Source organism: Chelonoidis abingdonii, chromosome 15 (assembly GCF_003597395.2).
Source record: "Chelonoidis abingdonii isolate Lonesome George chromosome 15, CheloAbing_2.0, whole genome shotgun sequence".
Lineage (NCBI taxonomy): Eukaryota > Metazoa > Chordata > Testudines > Testudinidae > Chelonoidis > Chelonoidis abingdonii.
Window position 1 is genome coordinate 13,203,845 of NC_133783.1, and position 26,719 is coordinate 13,230,563.

The 26,719-nt window shown below is 40.3% G+C and overlaps 1 protein-coding gene across 11 annotated transcripts in view; it reads right to left on the reverse strand.

Annotated features, from left to right (window-relative positions):
* Window positions 1–26,719, reverse strand: part of LDB3 (LIM domain binding 3) — a 232,294-nt gene that overhangs the window by 72,744 nt on the left and 132,831 nt on the right. For 7 of the 11 annotated variants that reach the window (XM_032776737.2, XM_032776735.2, XM_075072497.1 and 4 more), the window contains exons 5-7: window positions 17,307–17,347; window positions 13,692–13,895; window positions 10,335–10,349 (exon numbers count right to left, since the gene is read on the reverse strand). In XM_032776737.2, coding sequence (XP_032632628.1) covers window positions 10,335–10,349; window positions 13,692–13,895; window positions 17,307–17,347 — 260 coding nt within the window. The remainder of the gene's footprint in view (window positions 1–10,334; window positions 10,350–13,691; window positions 13,896–17,306; window positions 17,348–26,719) is intronic. The other 4 variants (XM_032776740.2, XM_032776745.2, XM_032776739.2 and 1 more) reach the window with 3 other exon arrangements.

The following is a 26,719-nucleotide window of genomic DNA, read 5'->3' on the forward strand; positions in this document are numbered from 1 at the left end:
TAATTTGATTTATGATCCAAGTTGGAAGTAGACATGGTCATTTAATAGTTTTTTCTCATCAAAATAACTTTTGCATAGTGTGCAGTTAAATTTAATATTAATAGAGCTGCAGATACATACACTGATGGTGATATGTGCAGTCATGTCATGCCTTGGCTCCAGGACTCCTCTAAATACAAGATTATTTCTGAAGTGAGTGATTTACATTGTAATTGTATGATCCATACCTTACAGAGCTTTGAAAGTGGCATGCTTGATGTCATGAAAATTGAGAAATAGCTATTTTAAAAATTAAGGGCCATATTGTCCAATGAGCTCTCTGCTATAAAGAGCAAGGAATCAGAGCAGCCACCTGTTATAAAACCTTCCTCTAAAGCCCAGGCAGTTGCCCAAACTTCCCACTTGGCAAGATACAATTCTCTAGAGAAGACCCACAAAAAGCAAAAATGGGGTGTGGTTTGACAATGTGAGAGGAGTCAGGGAAAAGCCAAAGTAATTGGTATGACACTGTGAAGACAATAATATAATTTGCCACAGAAAAAAGCATTGCCAATTACTGACACTCTCAGCATAGCATAATATAAACCATATTAATGGATTTGTATCTGCAAATAGCATGGGGATGTGTGTTTCATGTCAGAATAGAATCACAGAATCGTAGGACTGGAAGGGACCTGGAGAGGTCATCTAGTCCAGTCCCCTGCACTTGTGGCAGGAATAAGTATTATCTAGACCATCCCTGAGAGGCGTTTGTCTAATCTGCTCTTAAAAATCTCCAGTGACAGAGATTCCACAACCTCCCTAGGCAATTTATTCTAGTGCTTAACCACCCTCACAAGGCACTTGGAAACACTGTATTTAAATATGCCATGGATCCCTATTTCCTATATAAGCCAATTTGAAACAGCACTATAGTGTATATGACCCCCTATGGACCCATCTCTAAAGGGGGTGTTTGCAGCTGTTCCTCCCCTACCCCCAGGATATGCTACCTTCCACCTTTCCTGAGGATCCGACAGAATGCTAGGAAGCAGTACACTAAGCTTACATTTCCTATTCTTATGCACTTCTTACACAAAAGGGGAACATTCTTAATATAATGGACTAATTTTTCACTGTTAGACCATAAATTAGATTATGCCCATAAAATGGCTTCTACCAGGGTAAACCCTGCCACAGTGCCCAGAGCTGAGATGGACGTCTGCCCAGTTGGAAGAGTGCAAGAACAGAAATAAGCTATAACCTCACTTTCGGTGTCTACCGTATGTCTTTCTACAGTACCCATCACCATGGTATCTAAGTGCTGACAGGTGTGGGAACAATGGGGAACTAGCTCATCTTGCAAAGATAGCACTGATCCTGAGCATCCCCTCTGTAGTCTCCACCAGCAGAGTTCCTGTGTGGCTCCTGCTGTAAACTAAAGCTGCATCCTTCCCTCATCCCCACCCCCCTGGAGACCCTGGGAGAAGATAAGGGAGGGACAGCATCAGCCTCCTTTAACTGAATTTTCCATGTGGAACAGTAGGCCTTGCTAAAGCAGGGAGGTATAATTTACACCTTCCACTGAGGCACTAGTGAATCAAACCTTATATCAGAAACAGCCTTAGTATAAGGGCTAATGAAGAAATTTTTAATGTGAATAGAAAGGAAAGAAATGAAGCCTACATTATAGTCATTCAATTGCCACGTCTCACCCCTCAAACTACTCTTCAAGAGAAGCATGAAAATCAAAAATATAAATAACATCGTATCCCTCACAGCAAATGATTTAGTAAAGGTTTCCAATTAGGTGGTAACATTTTCATGTTTCCAACTACACTTTATATGTTCATTTTTCTACTGAGTAAGCAGCATCTTTTGCTTTTTTACTGTAATGGATGACTGGCTGCCTATTATGGGCTAACAAATTATTAACTTTATATCCCCTGACTGACATTTTGATCCTGCTGGAGCTTAAAACACTGCTCTGTTTGATGGCAAATTTCACAGCTGCAGAATGATGGATACTGGATAATAAAACCCAGTTCATGGATGGTACTGCTGACTTCAACCATCAGCTATGTGTTACTGTGGCAATACTAGCATTTGGGTCGTGGACAGATGGCCAGGTTCATTTTGCTAAATCCCCTACTTACACTGCTTTGTTCTAGTATTATGATGAATTTACAAAAAAAAATATTAAAATTATAAATATAAAAATGCCCAATAGCTCAGATGTGGCTGTGCAGCTGTACAGATTGGGTCTGACATTTCAGAACAGCAATATGTATCAGGGTATATTAATATCTTTATGGCAGACAATAAAGACAGGAGATGGATTCTGGTGAATTAACTTTCCCTCACTGAATGAAGTGCCTCACTCTAAGTCACACTAGGTTATCTAGTTGAGCAAAACATATTGGAACATTTCCAATTATGCCTTTAATGCACCAGGCCTTTATCTTTGCTTGAATCATAATTATACCACAAATAAGTATTGGGATATATGAGCTAGCAGGAATGGCAGTGTATAATCCAGAGCAACACTGTGGCTGATTATGGTCTTTCCAAAAGCTTAGATGGGGCACCTGACTCTTTCAAAAGACTTGATAATGGAAATAAAATATATAAATAAATAAAAAGACTTATCAGTTACTACTATGCCCTTTCTTCATTTTAACGTTTGTTTTCCAAGCGTGTGTGTGCACACAAAATAATCTGCCCAAATAATTTAGAGCATTTTACTATGATTGAATAGAACATCATACCTTTGTTCACATCATTAGGTGGGTCATGCATTCACAGCAAAATTAATTTGCACCAAAATAAAATCTATAGGCAATCAAACCTCTTTGAACAAGGAGTAGTGTCTGTGACTTTCTATTAATTATAAGCTATGGCTCAAGAAGTGGACTATATACTGAAGTCAGTTCTTACTCAAGTAACAAAAGGTTGAGTAAAAGCTAAGAAAGGGCTTCAGGATTTGGTCCTTGATGTAAAAATACAGTTGAATTTCTATGAAGGAGGGTATTTGATCTATATACATACTGAATGGATGGCATTTTGATTACAATTAGTAACAAAAGCAATTACAGAAATTATCAAAGACTTACAAGGAATTGTAAAATAGCCATCCATTTTTGTTCATTATAAAGAAAATCTAGAGTCTGTTATTGTTGCTTAATTCAGTTTACACACTCAAAAGGTTAATTTCAAGTGCCAGTCTTAGCTGGGTCCAACTCTGATGAAGTCACTGAAATTACGTCTGCTTACATCTGGAGTGAATTTGGACAAAAATCTTTAATGACTTTTAAAAGAGGTTTGACTGAAATGTACATGAAACACATGAGTACATGATCTTATGGGCACCAACTCTTGGTTCTTGGTATATTATGAGTTATAATACAATGACGAGAATGATGGAAAAAGGGCACACAGACAGGGCATTCTCACTCTGCTACCTTGAAATCCTGGCAGGAGGGTCTGAATAATTCCAGTATAAATAAATTGATTCGGTATGTCTGAATGATTTTCTTACATTAAACAACATGGGCCTGATGCTGATCTTACTTATCCCAGCTTTAACACCACTGACTGAAATGATTATATCAGAAATTGACCCCAGACACTGAGTTTATATTTTTATTATTATTCATTGCTACACAAGTGTACACAGTGCTTCAAGGACTTCACATAGCAGAAATCGCCTATTGTATTATTTCTCAAGCTGAACCTACACTCTTGAGAAGTCTGCGTTTTCTTACTCTTTTACGTACATGAGGCCAAATTCTCTGCAGAGAACTGAATCTAAAGGAAGACTAAAGGAGAATTTGGCTAACTGTAAGAATACCACTTATACAGTTATTTTCATATTTAGCAGCAAAATGCTTATTTCAGGCTTGAACAAGCAAGGTGATGAATAGCCTCAACTCCACTGTAGTAAGCTGGAGTTCAGAATAGTCAGCATATCACAGAAGGCACAAGCAGCATCCTGAAGGATCAAGCCAATGGTATGAGCAAATAAATATAATCCAGTCACTGGCCAGGCCTTTACGTTTGAGATGATCTGATCAGAGAGAAGAGTAGATCGTTTGCTTTAATGCCCAAATTTAAATCATAGCATGTAATCTACTGGGGAGAATCTAACATTCACTAAGTAAGAAGTTAGGAAGTTCACAGAAAGTAAGCTGTGCCAACAGGCTGTAGCACTGAGCAAAGCATATTTAAAGAGCTGAGTCTGAGAACTCATAGGATAGAAGCACTACTCTGATCCAGATTAAGATAGGACTGAAGGCTTGTCTACACAGCATGGCAAAGTACTCTACAGAGGTTTAATTCATAAAGCACCTAACTGTCCTGAGTAGATCTTGCTGGAGTGCTCTAATGGTATGTCTACACTGCAGTTCAAAACCCACAGCTGGCCTGTGCCAGCTGACTTGGGCTCACAGGGCTGTTTAATTGCAGTGTAGACATTTGGGCTCAGGTTGGAGCCAGAGATCTAGGACCATCACGGTGGAAGGGTCCCAGAGCTCGGGCTGCAGCCAAACATTTACACCACAATTAAACAGCCCCTTAGCCTGAGTCGGCTGGTACGGGCCAGCCACAGGTGTCTAACTGCAGAACAGACATACCCTAAGGCTACATCTACAATATGATATGTCTAAAATACAATACAACACATTGTATACACATAGTTGCACTCTGTATCAGAGAGCTAGCACAAGTATAAACAGCAGTGTAGCTGTGGTAGTGCAGGTAATGGCAGCTGAGGCATGGCTTAGCCACACAGAGTATGTACCCACTCAGTGTTTTCCCTAGGAATTGAAATTAGGGGAGGTGTTTGAATTTACAGGGTGGGTCGGGGCCGATGAAAGGTGAGACCGGGACGGTAAAGGTGGGCTGTATGGCACCACAGTAAAGACTGAAAAATGTTTCATGACCATTTTATTAGATTTAACTCATGTTTTAAAATCATCACACAAATTAAAGTTAGCTACTCAAGCCTTCTATGAGGCATTACATCTTCTTGGTTTTTTGTTATAATTTTGCACAACTTTGTTAATGAACTTCTTGAATGCAATGCATTCATCTTTGGCGGCTTCTTGTGTGTCCAGTACTTCCATTCCTTCAACTGATATGCTCACTAGTTCATTTACATGATCAGGCAGAAGGCGACTTCTTTCAGAACACAAAATTCTATTCAATGATGAAAAAAAATGCTCAACCATAGCTGTTGTGACTTGGAGTAGCAAGAGATGTACACCTACCTCTTTCATCCCAGGAAACAGCACAAAGATCGGGTCTAGCCACTAATGATGATAAAAAAGAAGTTGAAGCCAAATCTTCATTCATTCATTGTATGATATTCTACTCTGTGTTCAAATTCTCTATTCTGTCCTGAGCACGTGGCAGCTCATTGCCGGCAATGCCTCACTCCACTCAACTGTCAGTGTTTTATAGGACAGAGATCCGTAAAAGCTGTGTAGAGGTTGAATAGAATCTAGAAGTCACTGTTGTAGATTTTTAAGAATCAAGTCAATGTATTTTTTCAGTTGTCTTAATAAACATTTCTTGTCCTCTTCACTTAAGGATTCAATATAAATGCCTTTATTAGTCAACTTCTGGATTGAAGTCTTTGCTTCTTCCAGTGCTTTTTCAATGGACTGCTCTCTGATTGATCCAAATGTAGCTTCTCTTGCTGGATAAAGATCTACTATTGTTGTAGCAGATGCCTGGATGGCATTGTTTAATTACCCAAGTGCTTTCAACAGTAGACTTACAAGAGAGAGAATGGCAATTGTCTTCTCTGAAAGTAGTAGCAAAAGTAATCCACCAGACTCACTACTTAGATCCATCCCATCTTGGTATCAAGTATCAGAGGGGTAGCCGTGTTAGTCTGGATCTGTAAAAGCAGCAGAGAATCCCGTGGCACCTTATAGACTAACAGATGTTTTGGAGCGTGAGCTTTCGTGGGTGAATACCCACTTCGTCAGATGCAGGTAGTGGAAATTTCCAGGGGCAGGTATATATATGCTAGCAAGCAAGCTAGAGATAACGAGGTTAGTTCAATCAGGGAGGATGAGGCCCTGTTCTAGCAGTAGAGGTGTGAAAACCAAGGGAGGAGAAACTGGTTCTGTAATTGGCAAGCCATTCACAGTCTTTGTTTAGTCCAGAGCTGATGGTGTCAAATTTGCAAATGAACTGAAGCTCAGCAGTTTCTCTTTGAAGTCTGGTCCTGAAGTTTTTTTGCTGCAGGATGGCCACCTTAAGGTCTGCTATAGTGTGGCCAGGGAGGTTGAAGTGCTCTCCTACAGGTTTTTGTATATTGCCATTCCTGATATCTGATTTGTGTCCATTTATCCTTTTCCGTAGTGACTGTCCAGTTTGGCCGATGTACATAGCAGAGGGGCATTGCTGGCATATGATGGCGTATATTACATTGGTGGACGTGCAGGTGAATGAACCAGTGATGGTATGGCTGATCTGGTTAGGTCCTGTGATGGTGTCGCTGGTGTAGATATGTGGGCAGAGTTGGCATCGAGGTTTGTTGCATGGATTGGTTCCTGAGCTAGAGTTACTATGGTACGGTGTGCAGTTGCTGGTGAGAATACGTTTCAGGTTGGCAGGTTGTCTGTGGGCAAGGATTGGCCTGCCACCCAAGACCTGTGAAAGTGTGGGATCATTGTCCAGGATGGGTTGTAGATCCCTGATGATGCGTTGGAGGGGTTTTAGCTGGGGGCTGTATGTGATGGCCAGTGGAGTCCTGTTGGTTTCTTTCTTGGGTTTGTCTTGCAGTAGGAGGCTTCTGGGTACACGTCTGGCTCTGTTGATCTGTTTCCTAATTTCCTCGTGCGGGTATTGTAGTTTTGAGAATGCTTGGTGGAGATTTTGTAGGTGTTGGTCTCTGTCTGAGGGGTTAGAGCAGATGCGGTTGTACCTCAGTGCTTGGCTGTAGACAATGGATTGTGTGATGTGCCCGGGATGGAAGCTGGAGGCATGAAGGTAGGCATAGCGGTCGGTAGGTTTTCGATATAGGGTGGTGTTAATGTGACCATCACTTATTTGCACTGTGGTGTCTAGAAAGTGGACCTCCCGTGTAGATTGGTCCAGGCTGAGGTTGATGGTGGGGTGGAAGTTGTTGAAATCATGGTGGAATCTTTCTAGAGTCTCCTTCCCATGGGTTCCAGATGATGAAGGAAAAAGGAATGTAAGCTGTCTAAATTCCTACCTGCCACTTGCTAGCATATATATAACTGCCCCTGGAAATTTCCACTACGTGCGTCTGACGAAGTGGGTATTCACCCACGAAAGCTCATGCTCCAAAACGTCTGTTAGTCTATAAGGTGCCACAGGATTCTCTGCTGCCTTTACCCATCTTTGTAGATACTTTCCAAAGCCAGTAATAACAGTTAAGACAATGGCTTAAGAGAACAGCCAAGGATCGCTCATGAGAAAGCCGGCGGGTTTTCCCAGGTTGGACTAATTTGAACGGCAGTTCCAGAGTATCTTCTATATTTTCCAAAAAGAACGAGGAGTACTTGTGGAACCTTAATGATTACCAAATTTATTTGGGCATAAGCTTCCGTGGGCTAAAACCCACTTTGTCAGATGCATGCAGTGGAAAATAAAGTAGGAAGATATTTACACAGAGAACATGAAAAAATGGATGTTGCCATACCAGCTATAATGAGACTAATCAATTAAGGTGTATTCACCAGCCATATATGCAAATATTTTGAATGTGGTGAGAGAGTTCTTCACTTTTTCAACTGTTGAGTCTTTCACTGTTGTACAACATGCTTCTAGCCAGTCAGCTGAGTTTCTTGCAGAAAGATAGTGAGCATGTGCTGGTCTTGTTCGGAACCAGTGTTCAACTTCAGGATGAACAAGTGACAATGCACTTAACATTTGCCTCTAGTTTGTAGTGTGTGGTATCTCTTGCTTAAATAGAAAGCGCGATGCTACAGTCATGTTTGTTCGCATGAACTGTGTTGTGCCTCCAGCATTCTTAACAGCCTTGTTTACACTCACCGGTGGTGTCCTTGGTCAGTTGAGACTCAGAGTTCAGAGGTGATTTCACATGAGTTCACCTCCCAGGTGGGGGGCAAGAAGGCACCTTGCTCATTCCTCCAGCTGCTCACTGTTCGCTCTGGCCACTGTAGTTCATTGTGCCACTGTTCACTCCTTTGCTCTGTTGCCATGGCCTGGTGCCATCACCTTCTGCTGCCACCTGCCACTGTGACCTCTGCGAGTTAGTCTCTTGAGGTTCCACCCAGTTCTCAGTGATTTCAGCTGAGCTCTCAGTGGGAGAACCTTGCTGCTAGTGCAGACTGGGCCATCTCTTCCACAGAAACACTCTCCCACAGCAGATCTAAGCACTTAGACCTGATTATCAGTGATTTCAGCAGTAGTGGTCACTTAACAAAACAAAAGACTATCTATGGAGCCTTATCAGCTCTGTCTTTAAACAGTGGAGATGGGCAGGTCAAATAGTACTTGTGACTCAGGCAGACCATCAAGCAAAACACCTGTCTCCACCCTCTCTCTTGATGTCCTCAATCAGCACAGGCTAAGTACAGTTCTACTGCCCTTTACTCATACAATAAGAATAACATCATTTCATTCCCCCCCCGCATTCAAGTGATTTGTAACCCAGCCCCAGCCAAAGTCTATCACTTGGGCAACACAGCTCTGTTTGCTGGATACCTAGATATAGTAGGTGTGAATGTAAATACAATCTGGTCCTGCAGCCTTTCCCCCAAGCTCATCACCAGTTGTTAGGGAGAGCTCATTTTGAATTTGCTTACAAATCATAATCTGAAATTATTAAATTGGCCAACATCACTGAAATGAATGCACTGTGACATCATCATAAAAACATCAGCTGTATAAGGAAGCTAATCTATGTTCATACTTTTCAATCTATTATGCTTTTTTAGATACATGTATTTTATCATACACTTTATATGCTTTCAAAGTGTGTATTAATGTTTCAATTTCAATTCAAATTTCCAAACAATCACTAAATTGCCAACACTGCATGTAAGTAGTTCACAAAACTGGGGGAGGTTGTTGCGGAAATTCAGGGGGGGTGTACTCACTGGTTTCAGGTGGGTTTGTACTTGGCATAGCTAAGCTGTGACTCTGCTGCTGCTGCCCCTACTACCATAGCTACACTAACCAATGTGAGCTAGTGCACATATGTGCACAAAAGCAGGGGAATTATCATGTCTAGCTTGTAGTGTAGATGTAACTTAAAAGGTATCTAATTTGTGTTAACGTAGGATTGAAAGAGGACTAAGTTAACACAAACTAGGTACCTTTTAGAGCACGCCAGCAGGGTCTTTACAGGGCAGTTAGAGCACAACATGTTAGGATGCTTTATAAGTCACACCCCCATAGAGCACTTTGCCATGCTTGTATACAAGCCCTCAGAAATCACTCTCCAAAGATGAAGGAAATGCTTCAATGCTAGTTCATATAGTGTAGCGTCCAGATTAGCTTTCTACTTGAGGTAACAGAGGAGGATTATTTCATGGGCATATTTCCAAAAAGTATCAGTTCACTAAAAAACTGCCTGATACATAAAAATAAATGTCAGTAACTATTTAATTTCTAAAATTTAAAATTTAATATACAAAATGGAAAAGAAATTGGAGCAAAGCTTCTGCTGATGTCAACTGGCATAGCTCCACTGATTTCACTGGTGCTATAGCTTACATAAAACAACAGAAGGGCTGACTCCTGGCTTTTTATCTAGATATGTTCATTTCCTTTTGTTTCCTTTCCAGTTAAACAGCTATATTTACCTTTATTCTAGTGTTCATCATTTGGACCCTTTATCATTACTCAGACTGCCCGTGTCAGAATTCTCTAACACTAAGGAATATTTAAATAAATACACACTTTTCCCCTCCCATTAGAAAATACATTGAATTCTCATCTCCATCTGCACTTAGTGAAATTCTTTCATCTTATCTGGGATTTTCTGGAAGGAGCAGTCTCTCCTTTCTGTGAAGCATCAGGGACTGGCATCATATAGGAGAAGCATGTTGGACCAGTGGTCTGATCCAATATGACAAATTCTTTGTTCTGAACTGCATCTGACAGATCTCATTTAAGAGCCTTCTATGAAATTACCAGGACTTCACATGCTCAACAGTGAAACTTTATAACTATGAGACCGTCTAAATGGTAGTTTTAAAGAGAGATGATTTGTATTGTATGACTTCGCATATACAATCAAATGCCTCTAAAATCCATATATATGAAAGAAGTGAACCTTTTTAAAAGAACACACATACACTGTACTTCTTTCATTGTGTTCAGCTAGTTGGAAATATGGATCTACTTACGCCAATGGAGATTCACTGTGAGTCATATGGTCAAAACCCAACAAAAGGCATTGTGTGGAATCCATCATTATGGAGCATTGGGATGTGCACAACAGAGTAATGTTAGTATCAGAAATTAGTGAAGAAAAGGATTGAATAAAGAGAAAAGAAAAGAAATTATCAATAAAAGGGAGCACAAAGAGATACATAAAAATGTTAGCACTTTGAATAAGCTCATTGGTTATCACCTCAATATCAACTATGTTAAAGTTACAGTACACATTTCTCCTTCCCATACCCATGAAAAGATTAAAAGTTTTCTATTCCAGACAGAATAGAATGTCTAACAAGAGAAACATGGGGTCATGTGCATCCCATGTCTGACTCCAATAAAGGCAGTGGAGTTATACCATAGATGAATTTGTTTGATAATATTTAAAGAATCCCACAAGTAAATCAAATAATCTATCAAGACCAAAGCCGCAATCCTGCAACCTATGTGGGCAGGCACCTGCACCATACAAATCTACATTGACTTTAATGGTAAACGGCACAGGCATATGGTTTAGGCCCTTAATTTGTTCTGGCTTGCACCATGCATCCTCTCTCCCTAACCCCTTCCTTCCACATTAACAGTTGTCACAAAAGTCGTGTTGTATTTGGAAAAAAAACAGGCCTTGATTTGCCTCCCACTTAATGGATTTATACCAGTGTGAAGCCAGGTTAACTACAGTTGGGTTACTCTTCATTTACTCCAGTTTGAGAGAGAAATGAGAAGGTTACAGATGACAAAAGGTTTATTAAGGGTTTATAAGTATACCACTTAAAAGGCATATATTTATTCCAATAAATCAGCATGTTTCTTTTGGGACTCTCATGGTTGTTGCATAAATATTTGCTTAGATAAATCTGAAAATGTATATTGGCAAGTGTAATACAAGTTCTTAAGGAAAGTAATTACAGCATATATTAGGCTGTACCTTGCAGTCCTTGCTGAGGCATGACTTGAAACTGCATGAATGAGGACTGCAGGATCAGGCCCATGGAGAATATGCTTTAGGAGTTTTTTTCACAATATCAAAGTGAATTACATGTTCATTATATTAAAGACCAAAGGCTTGTCAACTGACTATTAGTAATTTACAGCTGGTTTTGAGTCATGGCTACAAACAACATTTCTTAAACCAGAAAATGTGATTATATTACATTTTCTCTAAAAATGGCAAAAGAGATTTATTAGAAAAAATCTAGCTCAATCTGGAATTCAAGTTTTTTACAGGATAAAACTAAGAAGTTATTTTCTTTTAACTTATTTTGAGTTCAGTCTGAAATAAGAACAATTTTCAGGAAAAAATAGCATTTCCCTCGTAGGATAATATAGAATTCTGAGGTTGATAGAAACTAAATTGGACGAAAACAGAATTATTGAGTGCTATTGACAGAGCTAAGGATTCCGAAACAGCACTCAGGGTCCTTGATTACACCATATTTAATCTAGTTGTATAACATTTTTGTATAAAATACATGCATTTTAGGCCCTTCATATTGGATTAAATTTCAGTATTTTTAGTGAGGCTGTTTATATATTTTCTTTACTGGTTGTCACGCACCATCATGAACCTTCTCATTGCTGAAAAGCAGTTATACTGAGCAGCACTGCAAAAGTGAAAAGTATGTATTTGGATAAACAGAGTATCTTGTCTGTCGTCACCACTTTCTTTATACACAAACCTCTATCTGTCTGCTAAAGACAACAAAAGAGACGGGTCATAATCACCCCACACTGGTTTAAATCAGCAGTTGGGAGAAATTATTACTTTTTAGTGATGCATGCAATATTGTGGAAACATCATTTTTAACTTAAATATCTTCTCAACTGTGAAATATGTAAACTCCTGTTTATCCTAAGTTAGAGGTTTCAGTTAAACAGCAGTTGTTAAACATAAATCCCACAGTGGGATAACATAACATTGGGCTTCATTCTGAAAAACATCAAACAATAACCAGTAATAAAAATGCATCTTACATTCTTTTTATACCAATGACAAATGCTCCTCCATTTTTCTTGCCTGTTGTGCTATGTAATCAATGCAGTTATTAGAACGAAAGTATGATTGTTATAATAGGCATTATTAAGACAATAACCATCCATATTTCCAACTCCATGAACCTTTTCTCCAGGTGAAATGTACGAAGTTGCTCTTTATTAACATTCTGATATCAATATTCTACTTGAGTAACCTTAGCCCTTATGCTTTAGCAGCAATCTGTTTCTCTGAGCTTGATGATGGATATAATAAAAAAATTAAACAAAACCTATGTTCTGGTGTCACTTACACCAATGTAAAACCAGGAGAACTTTGCTGAAGTCAGTGGAATTACTCTGGATTTACACCCAAGTAGCTGAGAGCAATATTCAAACCACGGGGATTAATTTAACAGTTTACTCATCAACTTAAAAAAAGTGCTGCCAATTTCCTTACTAATAATATTTTTACTCTAAATTTTTGTAATACTATCTTGGAGGCTTAAAAAAAAAGTCTTTCCCTATCAAGTTTGCATACTTTCCAGTTTCTCACTGCTGAAAAGTACAGTAGATTTAGTTCCCGTTCCCATTCCATGTGTGGAACCCACAACTATATCAGAGGGAAATGAATGGACAGGCTAAGGGGAAGATATGCCCCCAGTAATTTCTAACAATTTTTTCACAGGTCAGATCTGGGGCTTACCTTACCTGACAAAGCATCTCTCACCAAGTGTAACCACGGAACAGATTGAGAGATTCAAAATAAATTTCCTTTTTTGCTTCAAGTACCATATATAAAATGGCCTGATTCCACCACCATCATTCTCACTGAACTGTGCCTTAGTCTGTGAGTAGTATCATTTACCTAGTGTAAGTAACTGTGGCAGAATCTGGCCTGACGTGAAAAAGCCACTGAAATAATGCGGGTATTTGCAAATAGCTAGTAGCAGGATTTCTTGGGGTTTTTTTTTTATGACTACAGCTCATCCCTCACCTCAGAATGTCTTCTACTACCAAGGGAGACTAATTTAGTTTTACAGACAAAAACCTCTCTGTATAACCATGTAGGATTTCTCCAAGTCATCAGAGCTTCCAAATCTAGGAAGAATACTGAAAAAGGATTTTTTCTATTCTAAACACCCCTCCTTCTCTTATCTTTCAAAGGATGTTAATTCCACCTCAAAATATTTAAAGAAAACACTGATCTGTATTTTTCAGTGCAGTGCATAAAGATACTTCCTCCTTCCCCCGCAAAATCCAAACAGACAAACAAACAAGGAGAGAAAAAGGATGGGAGGAAGGATTCATATATCATGCAGATAGGTGCCATTTTACACAAGAAAAAACCTTACCCAGCAAGTTCACCACCTTGGGCCTGTGCCTGGCCTGCGATAGCATCCATGATAGCATCCTGGGAATACATGCTGATTGGGGTGTTATACTGGGCATGAATTATTGTGGCCTTGCCACCCAGGCCTTTCACCTCAATGGGTTTGTGTGTAGACAGGGCAGAGTCCTTCAGGACATTAGGGTTGAAGCGTTCCACATACTCAGTGCTGGGGTTATGTGAGAGTGAGGTTTGGAGAAGAGACAAAGGGAGAAAGAAAATAAAATAAGGACAAACAGGTGATAATTATAAAAAGAAAAAAGCAGCAGCAGAGGAATGCGTGCATGTGCCTAAGACATCTCACCACAAAAGCATCTGTTCAGACTGCTGGAGAGAAAGAACACACAGCGTAATGGATAACATTAATAAGGAATGTGGTCAGGGGCTAGACTATAGAATGAGATTTTTGTGTTGGCTGATAGTTTTGTAAACTTGAGACAGTTGCAGCCACAAAACAAAAAATATGGCAAATATAGCTGTTATATATACGTACGTAGGTACATATATGTCTACACCCAAAGAGCTCCCCATGTATTCCTTCAATCTTTTTAGAAAGATCTTCTAAGGTACTAGAAAGTTTAATGAGTTGAAATAAATATCTGCTTTTCTCTTTTGCAGAATTACATTTTTTTCTATATAGATAATTCATCATGGTGATTTTTAGTACTCATGCTTTTCATCTTCACAGCCCTTTGCAGATATTAACAATTTAATCCTTATAGCACTTCTATGAGGAAATGTGGAGGTTACCAAAATATGTAACCACTCCAGAATAAATTTATTGCAAGGTCAGTCCTAAATCTGTCTACATCACAGTCGATACACAATTGCACTCATTATTCTGAGACAGTTGCCTATTGTGACCTCCATGTGGGTAAGGATTTTTATTAGGGAAAATGAGGCACAGGCAGTTTAAGTGACACACCCAAAATCATGGAGGGAATCAGTGTCAGAGCTAGGATTTGAATGCCAGGGTTCTTCACTGTCAATCCTAAACTTAGATCATTAGGGCATGACTCTCAGCATCTTGGTAGACAGTGTTATACTCCTAGAGTTTAGCTTAAGTTTTTCCAAGTAACATTTTAATTCGGATCTTCAGTCATTTAATTAACTTTTCTTGGCTACCATATGGGACACCAGGGTTAAATTCCCATCTGTCACCCCACCTCCTCCCTCAGCCAACCAAGAAAATAAAGTGTTTTGGGTGCTTCCGACAGTATATGCTCATCTCTGAATGGTAGGGATTGCTTCACAGTGCTCAGCAGTAACTCTTCCAGTTTACTGAGCAACAATGAAGAAAAGGAATCTGCAATATTCATGGCAGCTCAGAAGGATTGGGCCACAGTATGAGGCCTTTTAGAGTGTTTGTTAATAAAAGATGCACCCTCAGTTATTAAAGGAGAGAGAAGAAAATCAAAGGGGTGAAAAACTCTTCCCACAAGTTGTGAAGACTCCCAGCAGACAACTGACTTGAGACTTGTGCTGATCATCATAGGTGATCTGCACTCCCAAGCAATGGATTCCAACTCCTGTAACAGCCTTTTGTTTGGTGAGATGCCTCTACTGAGGCCAACAGGAGAGATATAGTTGTGCGTTTTTGAAGCAATATTTGAGAAGAGCATGCAGCAGGGACAGGTGCATATAGATGCACATATACCTTATTGCAAACACAGCCCTGTAATACATGCACAGTCATTTTGAAGGAATTAAGAAGCTTTATTATGCATTCGGTACAAATAAAAAACATGCATTTCTTTGAACATTTTCACCATTTTAAATGTCTTTTAATTAACATGTTTAATAACCATGATAACATTATTCTATTGATACCATCTTGTAGAGTGACTCACAAAGAAAGAGAGACTGCACATTATGCCTACTATTGGCTTCTGAAAATCCCCATGCTTTGTTATAGAGGTGGTTTCTCTTATCTCCACAATGAATCAAGCCATCAGAGAGCAGTTCGGAATTCATAGACCCTGGAGATCATTAATTCAGTGCTCTCCATCTTTTCCATTAATAGGAGAGGGGAAGACTCAGTGAAGACATCAGTTTACCTAAACTGAAGCTTCTATCTGTATGAAAATATAGTCCTAGGCAACTGGCTTGAACAAATCAATCCAAAAAAGGGCTAGAGGTCTCAGGGATGCTTAGGTTCGCACAAAAATTACTGATTTCAGTGTTGGAATGTGGAATTGAAGCAATTTCACTGCTCTCTTAACAGGATAGGGTCAAACCTACAGTCCTTTGCAAGGCAAAACTTCAGTTGAAATCAATAGGCTTTTCCATAGAAAGAACCAGAAAAGGTCTCTTTCAGCTGCAGAGTTTCAACTGCAGTGTCTTGTTGGGAGGGGAGGAAATGTTAATGTCAATACAGGATGCTCAGTGCAGGACCCTTTGGCAGAAGTGAGGAGCCAATTCTAGCAGAAGCAAGAAATCTGGGGTCTCTGCAACAAGTAATGCTGACAGGCATTCAGCAGGTGCGCAAAATTTACACAGCTTGGTAGCAGAACTCTGGAAGTATTCAGGAAATGTAACAGAAGAGTATAAGATAAAATAGAGCCCCATACTTTGATTTCTGCTACATCAGCCCTACAACTCCAGGGAAAAATTCAGTCCTAAGTGTAAGTGGGCAAACACTCCTTTGACTTCAATGGAAGTTGTATCTATTTGTTCCAAGCTACATCAAGGGCTTAATGTGGGCACCACACACTGCCAAATCAGTGTAAATTACACTTATGTTGCTCACCCTCTAAAAGACAATTCAAGTGTAACTACTCTATCATTTCCACCAATCCTCTTATCAGTTAAACTTGACATTTAACTTGCTTCATCATTTACTTTGCTGCTGAATTCAGCCCAATTTTGAGTTCCCATCAGTTTCTGGACTTCCAGAATGTTGCATGGGCAAGAGCATCTTCCAATCCAGAGACGTCAAGCAGGAATTCAGAAGGGATCTTTTTGCTCTCACCTCAAAATTGAAGGTCAAAGTTGAAGGGGAGTTGGGGAAATTTCCCTGTCTAAAAGCCGATGGGTCAGATCTTCAAGTCCATACTAACTCCTTATTCAGGCAGAATTCCCACTGAAGAAATGTGCATCTTAGATATTTAAAACCCAAGAGCTAAACGTTGAGGTCAATGGGACTTTGGCTGGAATTGGACTTCAAGATTTGGATCTGTCTCCTGAAACTAAAAACACACTGGTAATTATATAATAAAAAGCTTGTATCCAAAGCCCACAAAATCCCGGGGGCATGAAGACTATTGGAAGAATTAAGAAGAAATGCATGTATGACTTCAGGGAATTAAAAAGATCTGAAAAGCTTTACAACAGTTGAGCAAGTTCCAATCCAAGTTACAGTTGCAAAGTTAGGATATTAACATGAAACTCTAAATAAGCAGGAGAGTTTCAGAAATATTGTTAGACTAGAACCACCTCTGGATATAGTAGCCAGGTATGATGTCTGCCGTGCCAATCTGGTCTTTTTCAATGCTTTTACCTTGCAAAAAGACACAGCAAGAACATATGGGCTCATGCTACCCCAGAAAACAAATCCCCAAACATACAGCATAACACGTACACATTATTTGATACTAACTTGGCAGCAGTGTTGGCTATGACCTAAGGAAGAGAGAAAGAACAAACAAACAAAAGGAACAATAGTTTTAGAGTGTCAAGGGCAATATATATTAACAAGGGTTTATAAAGCTTTATCAAACCATCTACAAATAGGAATAGAAAGCAACTGTATGCCTAAAAAAACACAATGGATTAAGAGAGAGGAGAAATGTAGGGATTATAGCTTATCCACAGAGACTTACTAAGGTACCAAGGCATTCTGGCTGATCCTTGACAACATTATTATTACTGTGCATCACTGGAAGTATTGTTATTGAGGGTTACGGAAGCAAGGAAGCTGAACTATTTGCAGGCTATATACTCCTCTTGAAATAACACGAGTGAGAGAGATTATATCCTCCTCCCCAGACACTAAATATTCATGTGTGTAATGCCAGTCCCATCAGCCTGGCCCCGTGTAGCCAATCCAGTGAGCAGGATCTGATGAAGAATATCCAAAGAAAATATTAACAGATATTTGAAGGGAAAAGCCCCTCTACTTAACACATTACTGACCTGAATCTGATCTCACTTATATTAGTTTTACAGTGGTGTATATCAATTGATTTCAGTGGTCACTCTTGATTTTACACCAGATAAAGTGAAAAACTAATCAGCCATGTAGTGGGATCAGTTGTCTCCCATGCAATCCCCTGTGGCCAGGGAAGCCTCTGTGGTGCCCTGCTAACAATTTTTCCCTCAAAGGGCTTTTTAAACTCAACACAGGCTTTTCTTGTCCAGTCAGCACCCCTTCTTGAGGGTCCAAGTTTAATCACATAAATAAAGCTTCAAAGTAAAACTCAATGTCCAAAAATACAGTCCATCGTTTTTACCCTTTTGTCAGGCCACTCTCAGGCTTTTCTTACTTTAAATTTCAGCAGTGAAACCCCACGTCCTAGGTCTTTTTGCTAGAGCCTGCTCAGACCCCAACAGTCTCCAATTTACCATACTCCCAGACCTTCTTGACTGAGGCCTTTCCTGTCTTTGCAGGCCACTCCCAGGACCTGCTTAGCTCAAGCCTTGGGCTCAGGTCTAGAGCCACAGATTTCTGCTTTGGCTCCAACCCCCCTGGCATCAGGGTCGTCCATGCAGAAGCTTTTTTATTTCCTGAGCCTCCCCCTTCTCTGCAGCCATCTGCTGCCCTTCATAAGAAATTACATGAACCAACCGAGGTGTGCCCTTTTGGTAATCCCGGTTGGTTAGGCCAAAGCCCTCCTGTCCTTTAGGAGGAAACCACTCTGTTACAAGGCCTGAGAGCATTAATTTTGTAGCATTAATATTGTGTCTTTTTGAGATCAGTAACGGGACATAATGCAGGAGAAAACAATATTCACATAACATTGTTCTCCACTGCATTAACAGTAACTGGTTGTAGTCTGCTGAGCAATTGGAAAGCAGCACAACACAAGGGATCAGAATTTAGGTCTCAGGCAGGCAGAAGCTGGGAGCATGACAGAAGCAAGGAGCTCAGACCTCTGGTAAGGGGAAGCTCCTTATATGATTCCCCAATGACCTCTGCTAATTTTCACATAGTCTTTCTCAAAGCTTTGAGAACACGCACTTTTGCCCTCCTTCTTGCCCCATCCCTCTGGATCATGGATAGCAGATCATGTCTGTGACCAAGGAAAAAGTGGACAAGATTCCATGCAGAGATAGTCAACAACATTATTTTCTAATTGGCTACATAAGACACTTTTGATAGATCTGGGCATCATCATCTTCCCAGTTGCTTCTGCAACATTTCCAGCCTTGGGAGTGAATCTGGGTCTCACACAGAGCAGCGCTGAGCAGCATTACAACTGGATTGGCCCACAAGTTAGGTTTGGTTCCCTCTGCTTTCATCTCAGTGACTCTTTGGAGCAGTTTCTTCTTTACATACGGCTTTTCTGCAGCTCTGACACCCAAGTTTATTTTTAATTAACAAAAAACAGTGCAGCGAGCCAAAGCTGTGGCATGAGGCTCTGTGCTGTTGCATTTGTCTGGACATACAGTCATATAATGCCTTTTTTTCCAGCGTTTGCCCCTCAGATTCTCAGCTTCGAGAATATTCTGCCAGCTCTGTAAACCATGCAATGAGCCAAATATATCTGTCTTTTACAGGAATCAGTAGAGATATATTAGGAACAAGTTGTAGCCTGTAAGCAGATCAGCGATTCTATATCCATTTAGGTATGTGCAAGACAGCTGAGCAACTGCTTACAGTGAAACATGGTGTAATAGTATCATTTTCTGAAGTGAATTCTGATGGCTATTCTAATCCTCTCAACCATGTCTGTGCATAGAAAACACTATTTTTAAGGTAGAACTGGAGTTTGTAAAATACCCTTTAAAAGAGAGAGTAACTAATTCTTTGATGGTGGAGTATGAAGAACATGCACATGAAAACTATGTGTCATAGACAGAAAAAATACTGTGCACACATTAGTCTTCTGAGAAGTGGTCAATATCCTCAAATCTTGACAAAGATTTTTCAGACCTAAACAGATTATCACAACTCCCTCCAGCTACAGCAAAGCTTAGCCTTTCTTGATATGCTGGATTGAGATGATAAATTTTTTTCCAGCTCAGTCCCACACATCATTTTAGTTTATTTCTACATATGGACAGGTACCAAAATACACAACCTGCTCGCTCAAAGATGCCACAGAGTAACAAGCTGGTAATCCTACCCCTCTGACACACAAAAACATGCGGGACAGGTATTTACTGCCCTAGCCAAAGACGTGCTGGAATAAGAATCCATACATGAGACTCTATGACTCATTCTCAATCTGTGTTAATGTTCCCCATTGCAGAACCTTTACTCCATTAAGATCTGCTGCCGACACTGTAATAGGCACTCCTGCAAAAAATGTTCACCCTTGCCCTGAAATAAGCCCTTAGTTCCAGAAGTGCATAAGAGGAGTAAGGGACTGGGAACTCAGTAAGAGAGACAGAAATCATTCCAATCTTCCTTTGCGCTTGCTGACAGAATTTTAACAAGGGGCTCCCCAGAGTCCCATCCAGCACATCAGTGGATCTGTTCAGATGTTTCACAGGATACAAGTTAAAAAAAAATCCCAAACATTTAAATATAAAATACACCTGGGATCTACCTGCCTATGTAGGTTCTCATACAGTATCATTTATAGACTAGTACCAATCAGAGTCAGACCTGACCTTGCAGAGCCTGTTTTGCTTATGCACATGTACTGCTTTTTATGAATGTACAAACCCAGAAAAACAGAGAATCATGGATAACATAAGCACTAAACCTCTAGCAGGGCCCAAGAAAGCTAGTATTCCCTTTTAGATCGCAGTCCACAGGGCTTCTCACTTCATGGATAACATACAAGTGGAAATGGGGGCCCGGGAACACTGAATTTTCACAGCATGCTACCATTACAGAGACATTTGTGCTGAGTAATTTCAGGCTGTTTGTACTTTGGTGAGTGCTTAACAGCTATCAAAACAGCTCTTTCTTTCCTGGGAAGGGATCCATTAACTGTATGATTTTTCATATTGCTCCATTTGTTTATATGTAAAACAAGGAGGCAGAATTGGCTATAATTTATGAATATGTTACAGCTACTCATACAAAAGCACCCCAAAACTATATTCAAATTTAGAATGAAATCTCAGGTGAGAGTACCATGATAAAAGCTTGAGCTTTGTTATTGGGAGTCTGACACTTAAACTTGGAAAGATTCAATTTTTATTGGTAAATATCAGTAAGTTTTGATGTACACATACACCCTGATGAAAAAAATATTTCCAATAGTAATAATCCAAATTTATAACTTAGCAATGTAAGAAAGAAAAGTGCTGCTTGAGAATTTATTAGAGTTTGATCTAAGGATATTTCCTTTGTATATTTTGACATGTGATGTTGACAAATTGTGTTTTAACGGTTATAAGGCTTTAAATTTTTGAATCTCAATGCCTATCGTCATTAAATAACTATTGTCTGACACCTCCACCCCAATTTCCCGCAATTTTGCACAATAGTGAAAATATAAATTGAAAAAAGTATTAAAATGTTTAAAAATAAATATCAATTTTATCCATCCAAATTATAAAAAAATTAAAATCGAATTCTGTCAAGCCTTCTTATGCTATGTCTTGGTATACTAGTGTGACGAAGTGGGGGGGTTTTCTTGGGGTTTTCTGTCTTTTCCAGGGTTTGCATGCACAGGGGGTGGGACTCAATGTCCCTGGGTGTTTCTGGTTTAACGAGGTGAGGGGAGAGGGAGTTTGTTGTTACAGAGGACTGGAGAGGGACTCGGGACCCCAGCCCAGGAGACACAACCGGTTCTGGCCAGTGGGAGGACAATGGGCTGCAGAGAGAGGACCCCGGTGACCTGACCAGCCGGTTTCAGCCAGAGGAGAGCTGCGAGGAGAGGGGACTCAGGCCTTCCTGTTTACGACCCTGTTTACCTGGAGAGAAGACAATGGACAGAGGCGGGGCTTGAGGCCGGGGATATCAGAGACCCAGCTGGGAAGCAGGGGGGCTCGGGCTGGCGAGGGGAAGCAGGCAGAGCCCACCTGGATGCAGGGGGACTGGGATATGCTGTGCTGAGGGAAGCCAGGCCTGAGGCCCTGAGAGTTTCCTGTGCTGTGTTCAACTCTCAATAAACTCTCCTGTTTTATGCTGGCTGAGAGTCACTCTGGTCTAGAGAACAGGGTTGCATCAGCCCCTTCGGGGGTGAAGAGGCCCAGGGGGTCCAGAGCGCGTGGACTCCCGGAGAGGGCCCACGGCAGAGACAGACGTGCTAAGGCTCAGAGAGGTGCGGCTCCAGGAGGTGGAGGGGCCTGACCCCGAGAGACAGTGGACCCCCGAGAAAGACTGTCTCACTGAAAGGGGCACCTCCCCACGGACCGCACAGGGCCAAGAGTGGGCATGATCTGTGAGTCCGTGACAACTAGCACCAGATCACAGATGTGCATCAGGAAGAGCTTAAATTATTTTTGATAGTGCTTGTGCATGTATGTCGGAAGAAGTGGCACATATAGAAAGGTAGTGCTGTGAGGTAGGGGGCATTGGAGCTGGTTCAGTGTCCATATTTTGTTTACCTCCTTAAGGACAAATGCTTCTATTATGTGGCCTGATCCAATGCCTACTGAAATCAACGAAAAGGCTTCTACTGATGTCAATGAGTGGCAGATGTAACTCTATGGTGTGTATTTTTTTGTAATAGTACATAGCAGGAATACTCAGGCAGTTCATCTGCCCAAGATTTACCTAAAGGAAAATACAAGGAGAAAGGTTAACAAGGGATGTGAAGAGGCCAAGACAAGGAAAGTCAGATGTGCTACCAAGGAGCTGTGAGTGCTAAAGCAGGTAGAGAAATGATATTTTTCCTCATGAAAAATGTAAATGAAAACAAAAGCTTTTTTTGGTCTGTTTCTGCTGAAAAATGTCTTTTAATTTAAGTCTTTTATAACCAAGTGTAAACGGCACTTTTGAGTTTACAGTGCTAGGGCTTGATTGTGCTAGTGAGTGCTAGGCTCATTGTCTTGCATCTTGTGTAGTCATTTACACTAATGCAAACTGAGTACATACTGGTGTAAAACACTATCAACTCAGAATAACAGCATTTTACATCCACTTTGCTCTCATGTAAGTGACTATGCAAGGTACTGGCCAAAGGAGAATCAGGCCCCTATTGTATTTTTCTCCTCTTGCTCTCAGCCCCTCATTTTGTATATTATATTGAGCTAAAAAGAAAGCTTTGGTAACTAAATTGTGTCTCAGGGAAGTTTTCTCTTTATCTACCTGTTACTATACTTCTGCATTGTTATCTGAAATACTCTTTTCCTTAATCAAACCTTAATTATCCAATCAGAAAGGCGGACATAGGATTTATTCAGATAAGGGTGCTGAAAATTCCTTGTTTCTCCTAAAACACATTGGGAAACATGACTTCACTTCCGATAAAGACAGCTTGGGGGTAACTGACTTATAGAGGTTTGTCTGTAAATTAATAAATCATAAATAATAGTAGAAAAGTGGGAAAGTAACTCTTTCCCATGGCTGTCATTTATTTCAACATTTCTGTAATGTAGTCCAAGCTTGTAGCAAAAATATCTGCTCTACAAATACAGTACAGCACTGAACAATTACATATTCTGAAGTCAAACTAGGTGGGATCATCTCTATATCTTATCAGGTGGATAATAACTATTGATTATTTCTTTCCACACAGGTGGAATAGTGTTTAGATTTGAGCTGGATGACATTCAAACCAAGTGGTCGAACTAATAATAATTCAATCTCAATTTGCACTGGAAAGTGACTACATTGAGGAAGGAGTTTTAGAAGTTCACTGCAATAGATTAAGATTGTTATCTTAGCTGCTCCAGGCAATTTCTCTTTAGGAAAGTGTAGTTTCAGATCCCTTTTACAGCAACTTCCATACAGACCTGTAGTTGATATTCAGGTCAACCAGATTAAGCGTAGAGAATTAAATTGGAGAGTACCAACATGCTGGTTTAGTCACAGGTACCTTAACCACAGTGTTCCTCCTCATGCCAGGATACCCAATAGCCAATCTGTAATACAATTCAAAATACCAAAGACCAAGAGTTGTTATGAAATAGCACCATGTGTCCTGTTTGAGGTGGGGAAAGGTTTAATAGCTATTTTTCAGGACATCATTAATGATAATTACAAGACAAATTCACAGTATAGTAACTGGCTTTATACTTCATTCTTCAGCTATTACTTACTTACTGAAACATTGAATTAATCATGTTACCTACCCTCTAGGAAGTCCACCTTCTGAAGCCCTTCGTTTGAGACTTAATTTATGCATCTCAGCCATTTCCTTTAGAGTCTCTGCTGAGTAAAGGCCAATGGGGTTGTTATATTGCCTTGCAGGGCTCAGCTGGTGTTTAGGACTACTGCCATCAGTGAACACAGGGCTTAGTTTTGAACTTAGGTTACTCTTTGCAGGTGAAATGTCAGGTGTCACAGATAGAGAGGCCATGGAAGTTCTAACTGCAGTGGTCTTTAAGAAGGAAGAGCTATTTGAACAGCTGATCTCCTGCTTGCTGAGGTAGCCTGAAAACGTTCCACTGGTGGCTAAAATACTACCCAAAGGCCCAGTCGCTGTGCTAGTTAGAGGACTGAAGGTTGTTCTGCTGGCACTGATTTCCAAAGCAGGGTCCTGTAGTAGCAAACGTGCAGGCCAAGAAAAGAAAAAAAGAGCAATCATAGAACACATGCAATAAGAATAGATCTATATCTATCGCTTTCTGCATATATTCATACACATGAGACAAATAGATTAGTGGCTGAAGTAGCCAGCCTTTCAAGAGAACATTCAGTTGATCTTCTTTCAATAGGGTGAGACTAGACACTCAGGCATTTTTTTTTAGTTGAAACATACAAGTTAAAATGTAATGTCAAAAGAGCTTCTGTTATTAGCTGAAGATGTAATTAGATATCATTTGATAGACTATATCTTCCATTCATTCCTATGATAATTAAGGAAATCTGAATGGTTTGAGATCACTCCCATTTGAGGCAATAATATACAAGTACAAAAATCTATGCTATTAGCTAGAAATTTAAGACCTGAAGTCACAGCATTCAATTTCTCACAAACAGTCCTAAAATTAATGAAGCCCTTAAACTGCATTGTTCTCATAGGAGCCAGGTCATGCTAACAAGGCCATGCAACATGGTTAGCAAGTAGGCTGAAAGAACTCAAGAAGGTGTATTAACCAACAGGTATAGTTTCTCTTTTATGTGTGTGCATAATTTCCATTTAAACGAATGGATGTTAAACAGGCTGAGAGCATGAAATTGCACCTTAAGAGTATAATTCCACATCTGTGATTTGTATGTTTTTTTCTAGCTAGGACACTATGGAATATTGTGAGGGTCTCAAGAAGCCCTCCCAATATCATATATATGCAAGACCTTCTGCTGGTGCCTCACATTAGAAGCACATCTTAACTTTCTAAAACCCACTCTGGAAAATAATAGAAAATTATGCGTTTTGTTAAATATAATGTCAATAAATGGTTCCCTACTAATGCTGCAAAGTACAGATTAAATAAGGTTAATACTGAAAAAAGGAAATAATGACATTTTCAATAACACATTCCACACAAAAAATAATCAGCGTTTCGTAAGAGAATTAGACCATAAACTATGAAAAGGACAACTCACCTCCTCTCCCTGCTCCCTCGCATTCAAAAGTTTTGAGCTGGTGCTTGCTGTGATCTAGACCAGCCATTTTCAAACTGCGGGTTGGGACCACAAAGTGCGTCATGACTCTGGGGTTCCCAGGGCTGGCTTAGACTTGCTGTGGCCTGGGACCAGAGCCAAAGCCCGAGATCCACCACCTCGGGGCCGAAGCTGAAGCCTGAGCCCCACTACCTGGGCCAAAGCCCAAAGGCTTCAGCCCTGGGTAGAGGGGGTCAGGTTACAGGCTCCCTGCTGGGGCTGATGCCATTGGGCTTTGGCCTCCCCACTTGGGGCAGTGGGACTCGGGCTTTGGTTTTGGGCACCCCACCCAGGGTGGTGGGGATTGGGCTTTGCTCAGGCTTTGGTCCTCCCTCCTGGGGTCATGTAGCAATTTTTGCTGTCAGAAGGGGATCACAGTGAAATGAAGTCTGTGAACTCTTGATCTAGATCTTTGCCTTCTGCCTCTTCAGTGCAAATTCACCCCAGGTGTAACTCCACATAAGTCAGTGAGAGTTGAGGGCAGCCAGCATTTCTCAGGATATACAGAGTGCCTGGCAGGATGGAACCTTTAGATCCAACTAAACTGCCTGTATTTCCATCAGAGTAAATCATTGGCTCACTGTGGTGCATCATAACTAGGATATTGTTTTTTTGTATTTTCTTTAAGAAGTCTGTCTGTCTGCTAAAGGGAACGGCTGCAAGAAGACTAAAGATGAAGGATCTTACAGCGCAAGAGAAAGATGCTCTGTTTTAACTCTCATGGACATTTTAAAATTATGTAGTCTCTCTTTGTTTTCTCCTTAACTTGAAATAAAAGACCATCTAGATCTTACAAACATGGCTTTCCAATTTGGGTTTGGAAAACCTAACTCATAAATCCACCACACCAGTTTTCAGCATGTCTTTGCGTTCATAATGCCCAATTTTTTGTGCCCTTGTTTTGCTATAAAACCAAAGCTAGTTCCAATAAATCCATTCCCTTTCATCTTTTAGCCTGGTTGGTGCCTCAGCTCAATAGTTCAAACTCTCCTCTTGGAAGGTGTCTTTGTGAGACTTTTTTCTCTACTATGTTTTGGCAGCTCACTTGATAATGCAGTATCCATGAGCAATCAGCATAATTATTATATATATTATCATAACACTTAGGAGCCCTAGACATGGAATCCAACTGTGCTAGGCACACAGAACAAAAACCTTTC